General features: G+C 44.4%; 2 protein-coding genes across 2 annotated transcripts in view; both read right to left on the reverse strand.

The window, feature by feature from the left end:
- The window catches only part of LOC117982633 (maltase A1-like), a 306,078-nt gene that overhangs the window by 79,708 nt on the left and 220,033 nt on the right, over positions 1-6,337 (reverse strand). The window lies entirely within an intron of this gene.
- LOC117982639 (heat shock protein 68-like) lies at positions 1,769-4,008 on the reverse strand. The gene has a single exon (XM_034969012.2). The coding sequence runs from the start codon at positions 3,881-3,883 to the stop codon at positions 1,976-1,978; it is 1,908 nt and encodes a 635-aa protein (XP_034824903.1). The 5' UTR covers positions 3,884-4,008; the 3' UTR covers positions 1,769-1,975.

Below are 6,337 nucleotides of genomic sequence, written 5' to 3' on the forward strand. Positions count from 1 at the left end.
CTTAAATAAGAGTATTTCAAGCATTTTATATGACGCCCACGCAGCACGCTGATCCAACGATAAGATGAAACAGAGCGGCGCTTGTGGCCTGACCTCGTGCATGAGCTATCTCATGATTGCCCGTTTATGTTGGAACATTTCCGCTAGTACAATAATTGTGGCTTATTTTCAAACGCTAATTTCTAAATTTTTTAAAAGTTTGAATGATGTGTTGAATGATTTCAAGTCATCAAAAAAACGCCTCTCCGATCATTGTGGCGTTATTCGTAGAATATGACCCACAGCACGTAGGGGTGGCACTCAATTGATTTAGAGCAACAATAATTAGTTCTTGTTCTCGAGCAGGCAACCTCTACGTGCACGTTACAAAGTTTGTGAGTTTGTTTGTAAGAAGTAATTTCTGGAACTACTGAACCGATTTTGGAAATTCTAGAACCTGAGTGGCATAGGCTATATTTTATTTTCAAAAAAACCTAGAGATCCCTGCGAAAAATCGAATACCTGTGCGGATCCAGGGCGGGTCACAAGTTAACTAATAACTTCTTCACGTAGCCATGATTGTTTAGAATATCTAAGTTTTATTTGTGTTTGTCGGTTAAATAGAATACGATCTTTTAAAGTAAAATGACCTGAAACTAATTAACTAAGTAGGTATTCGTATGGGCTTATTGATTTACAAAAAGCTGTAATTTCCTGTTTCTGGATAACCAGAATGAAATCCTTCTGTCACCAAGTGGTAGTATTCTGGCCGTTATATTTTTATTCTAATATTGCACTTGCGTTGCCAACACTTCATAAATACAACTACTTAGTTAACTGACTGCTGACACAATCGGTTACGTTCCAAATTACTGTCCATATCCTGCTAAAGTTACAGAATTCTGCAAAACCTGGTCACCCTGGGTAGTATTTATATTTATATATTATATTTTTTAGTTTATTTACTGCCCTGGATGCAAGTTTTTTGGTCTCAGCGGAAAAAAAAATTCGGGAATTTCACCACCTCCTTTTTTACCGTTCTACCATAGAACATAGAGAGAATCCGTGAATGTTGGACTCTTATGAGATCGACATTCTATTAATTCCTAGGTACCTTTAGGCTATTGCTCAACGTTTGATACGAACTACCAAGGAGTGGAATGCTTAGGAATGAGACATCCAGTGTTTCCTGCCAAGTACCTAAATAAATGAAAAACAAGGCAAGTGAGAATCAATTTTCAAGTATAATAGAGGTGGTTTGAGCACTCTTACCACAGATGAATACCTCTATGGGCTCCTATAGTCCTGCATACAAATTAGGGCCTGTGCAGACGAGAGATTTGTCCCCGGTACTGAAAAGTTCCTGATCTTTCACTACGGTGTTGTTTCTTCGTACTTAGTCCATGCAGTGTTTGCTATTAGGATAGGAATACGCACCTAATCCATACTAATAACTATTATAAAGAGGTAAAGTATGTTTGTTTGTAGGAAGTAATCTCAGGAACTACTGCATCGAATTTGAAAATTCTTTCACCAGTAGAAAGCTACATTATTCCTGATTCACAAAAGATATATATTTTCAATAAATAGAGATCCCAAAGAGATCCCTACGAAACTTGTAAGCTACCCGTGCGAAGCAGGGGCGGCGCGGCGGCGAGGCTAGTATTATAATTATCTACCTGCATTCCTGGCTTCAAGCTATAGGCCTATCAATTACTTCATTATTTTTTATCAGGCGTCGATAAACGGGTAAAAAAAAGACATTTTGTAATTTAAATTCGATTTTTTATTGTTATAAAACTAACAATATTTTTTTAAGATCACCTGTTGGATTTGGATGTTCACTTAAATTAACAATTTTACTTAACTAACTACCTACATTATGATTAATATTTACAACTTAGTAACCTAACTTCTAAGGACTTGTCAGTCAATACTCAATAAATTATTTTTGGAGATCAGGAACGATGATGGTGACTACTTAGGTATGGTCAGTCTAGTCGACCTCTTCCACTGTCGGGCCGGAGTTGCACCCGTCGGACGGCGCCTGCTGCTGGTAGCCGGGTTGCGCGCCGGCGGCGCCGTGCAGCTTGCTCATGACCGGCGAGCACGCGCGTTGCACGTCTTTCAGCTTGTGCTCGTACTCTTCCTTGTCGGCGAGCGTGTTGTTGTCCAGCCACGTCAGCGCCTCGTCGCACTCGCGCCGCGCCTCCGCCTTGTCCTGATCACTGAGCTTGTTGCCAGCATCATCCAAAGCCTGCTTCACACTGAAGATATATGACTCGAGCGCGTTGCGAGCCGCCACGCGCTCCCGCTGGCGCTCGTCCTCCTCCTTGTAGCGCTCGGCCTCCGCCAGCATGCGGTCTATCTCGGCCTGTGACAGGCGGCCGCGGTCGTTCTTGATCACGATATTCTTGCTGCGCCCCGTGCTGTTCTCCTTGGCGGACACGTTGAGGATGCCGTTGGCGTCCAGGTCGAACGTGACGTCGACCTTGGGCACGCCGCGCGGCGCCGGCGGGATGCCGGTCAGGTCGAAGCGGCCGAGCAGGTTGTTGTCCTTGGTCATGGCGCGCTCGCCCTCATACACCTGGATGGTGACGGCGGGCTGGTTGTCCGAGTACGTGGTGAAGGTCTGGCTCTGCTTGCACGGGATCTTCGAGTTGCGCTCGATGATCTTCGTCATGACGCCGCCGGCGGTCTCGATGCCGAGCGACAGCGGCGCCACGTCCACCAGCAGCACGTCCTGGATCTTGCTGTGCTGTTCGCCGCTGAGGATGGCCGCCTGCACCGCGGCGCCGTACGCTACCGCCTCGTCGGGGTTGATGGATAGGTTGAGCTTCTTGCCGCCGAAGAAGTTCTGCAGCATGCTCTGGATCTTCGGGATGCGCGTGGAGCCGCCGACGAGCACGACGTCGTGAATGGAGCTCTTGTCTAGCTTGGCGTCGCGCAGCGCCTTCTCCACCGGCTCCAGCGTGCCTCGGAACAGGTCCGCGTTGAGCTCTTCGAAGCGCGCACGCGACACGCGCGTATAGAAGTCGATGCCCTCGTGCAGCGCGTCGATCTCTATGCTCGCCTCGGAGCTGGAGGACAGCGTGCGCTTGGCGCGCTCGGCGGCGGTGCGCAGGCGCCGCAGAGCTCGCGAGTTACCCTTGATGTCCTTCTTGTACTTGCGCCTGAACTCGTCCGCCAGGTGGTCCACGAGGCGGTTGTCGAAGTCCTCGCCGCCGAGGTGCGTGTCGCCGGCGGTGGCCTTCACCTCGAACAGCGAGCCCTCGTCGATGCTGAGCACGGACACGTCGAAGGTGCCGCCGCCGAGATCGAAGATGAGCACGTTGCGCTCGCCCGACAGGTTCTTGTCGAGGCCGTAGGCGAGCGCGGCGGCGGTGGGCTCGTTGATGATGCGCAGCACGTTGAGGCCGGCGATGGCGCCCGCGTCCTTGGTGGCCTGCCGCTGCGAGTCGTTGAAGTAGGCGGGCACGGTGACCACGGCGTCGCGCACGGCACCACCGAGGTACGCCTCCGCGGTCTCCTTCATCTTCGTCAGCACCATGCTGCTGATCTCCTCGGGCGCGAATCGTTTCGTCTCGCCCTTGAACTGCACCTGTATCTTCGGCTTGCCGCAGTCGTTGACGACTTTGAAAGGCCAGTGCTGCATGTCCTGCTGGATCTTCGGGTCGTCGAACTTGCGGCCGATGAGCCGCTTGGCGTCGAACACTGTGTTGTTGGGGTTGAGCGCGACCTGGTTCTTGGCCGCGTCGCCAATGAGGCGCTCCGTGTCCGTGAAGGCGACGTAGGACGGCGTCGTTCGGTTGCCTTGGTCGTTCGCGATGATCTCCACGTTTCCATGTTGCCACACTCCAACACACGAGTACGTCGTTCCGAGATCAATTCCTATTGCTGGCATTTTGTTTAGATTTCTTTTTCTAAAACTCCCTTGAAATAATTCACACTTTGCACTTGTAATAAATAGTTTGGTGTTTCCACCGATTTCACTTCTTCTCTTCACTTCGCTTTTCGAATTAATGCATGTCTTGGCGCGCTTACCGGCCGCTTATATAGTCAGCCGGCACCAGCCAATGCTAGTCGAGAAATTTCTCGAACCGTCTCGCATCCACCAATGACATCCAAGAAGGCAAGAACGTTCTGTCAATGTCGTTTTATCTGACCAATAAACGTGCTCGAAAATAAGAGACAAGAACAGAAACACATCGACGTTATAAGAAAGACAAGGATAGCATTTAAATACACTAGTCAGTAGTATATCAACCGAACATTCCCGACTTTGCCGCAATGCGATGATCAATAACTATAATGTTGCTAGAGTTAACGACGTTCCAATAAATTATGGAATTTTTACTCTACTGAATGTAATAAAAATAGCAAAGTAACGCAGATAGGGACAATACGATTTTCGTTACGTAAGTTCTTACACATCTTCTTCTTCCTTACCTTATCCCACGCTACGTAGGGTCGGCACAACATGTCTCCTTCTACTTGTACATAAGTTACATAAGTTACACATGTGTCATAATAATCATGTATGATGAAATTAATTTCGTAATATACGTAGGTATATTACGTAATTAATTTCTTCATAATTACATGATTATTATTTCCAATAAGGAAGATTAGAAGGTATTTCATTTATTACACTCATATAACTAACTATCTATTTTATGCATATTTACTAATTTCATTAATTAAATAATTTCTTAACTAAAATTGAAAAGACCTATTTAGTTTTCAAGTATACGTAGAAAAGAATTATTTAATTTAATAAAAATAATTTAGTAAATATTAAAAAATAGTAAAAACTCTAAGGACGAACCGCGTTTCTGAACGTTTCATTATCACGTGGTATTTTTAATAGAAAAAAAAATAAGTGGGTACCTAGGTACGCAACCATAGACAGTTTGTTACGTTCTAATTTCAACTCGTACTTTGCGCCCTAGGGAGCAAAATTACCACTTTCCACTCAGATTTCAAAGGGCAAACGGATTATTTCCGAGCGAGTGAGATGAAAAATATATTATTATCTCAAGCAAAGTAACCACTAGAATATAACTTGCAAAAGTCAGCTCTGATGAATCACTCTTACTGTTTAGGTAGGTACCTCAATAGACGATCAATGACCACAAATAAATTTTTTTATAAATAGAATTTGTTGATATCCGACCCTTGCTTGCTCGGTACAAATTGACTTTCTGTGAGTGTCTGTCTACACAATGCAAGTGACTCGCCAGAGCTGACCTCTCCAAGTTTTATTCCTATTGGAAACTTCATCTTCTTAAAACCTAAAAGCACATTTCATGACAGTTATGGAACTTCTAACAAAACTCGAGGCTTCACCTACAATGTTACCTACAATTGAAAAAAAGTACGTGTTAAACTTATGGTTTAGTTAGCTCCTCAAAAATTAATAGCAATTCTATTAATTTTTGAGGAGTTTGACTTTCATATACTGGTATCCCCATCAATGCGCCATTTTATTACCGAACATTCCCGAACCGTTGTATTGATCGCTCGCTCGGCTGCAGCTGCCTGGGTAGTCTGGGATGATTTTGTTTCTTTTGAATTCATTGTATAGGCTAAGAGATGACAATAAAATATTATTTTTGTTAGTTCTGGATTAATTTTCATTATAATTTTTGCTGGGGGGAATTTTTTCTCATGGTAATAATTTTATAGTTTAGTACGCAGCTACTTTACACTGTAGGTACCCTTTTTGGGATAATAATTTAATTGTGAGAATTCTTATGCGTGGCACATTTGTCTCATAGTTTTGTACAGCTTTAGGAAAAGGTAATCTCCGACCTAACTACCTACTTATTTTTTCTAGAAAATAACCTTGCGCTTTTCTGATTGTATTGAGAATTATTAAAAATAGCAGTAGGTGCCTATAGTATGCGACAAGTCGAGATGGCAATCGGGGAGGAAATGCCCCACATACCCGCACAGCCCTCACACTAACCCGGTGCGGGTGACCTGTGGGTGTGCGGGGCGTCCCCACCTCATACCCCGATTGCCATCTCGACCTGTCGTGTACTAAACTACTGTCGTACATAACAATTTTCCCTACCTACATAATCATTTTTTTAACTACTTACCTACATTTATGTTTAAAATCTTAGTTTGTTATTACGTCGGGAGGTTTATTTATGACTGCCATCAGTACCCATAATATTATAAATGTGAAAGTGTGTTTGTTTGTTGGTTAATTGGTTTGATGGTTTGTTGGTTTGTCCTTCAATCACGTCGCAACGGATCGACGTGATTTGTTGCATTTACCTGTTCTAAGTGTGTCATTTTAAAACATTTCTTTAAACCAAATTATAAATCAATTTTAACTTAAAATTAC

Source organism: Maniola hyperantus, chromosome 5 (genome assembly GCF_902806685.2).
Source record: "Maniola hyperantus chromosome 5, iAphHyp1.2, whole genome shotgun sequence".
In the NCBI taxonomy this organism is placed as follows: domain Eukaryota; kingdom Metazoa; phylum Arthropoda; class Insecta; order Lepidoptera; family Nymphalidae; genus Maniola; species Maniola hyperantus.

Coding starts and splice junctions, on each gene's coding strand:
- LOC117982639 (XM_034969012.2), bottom strand. CDS start 3,883: ATGCCAGCAATAGGAATTGATCTCGGAACGACGTACTCGTGTGTTGGA.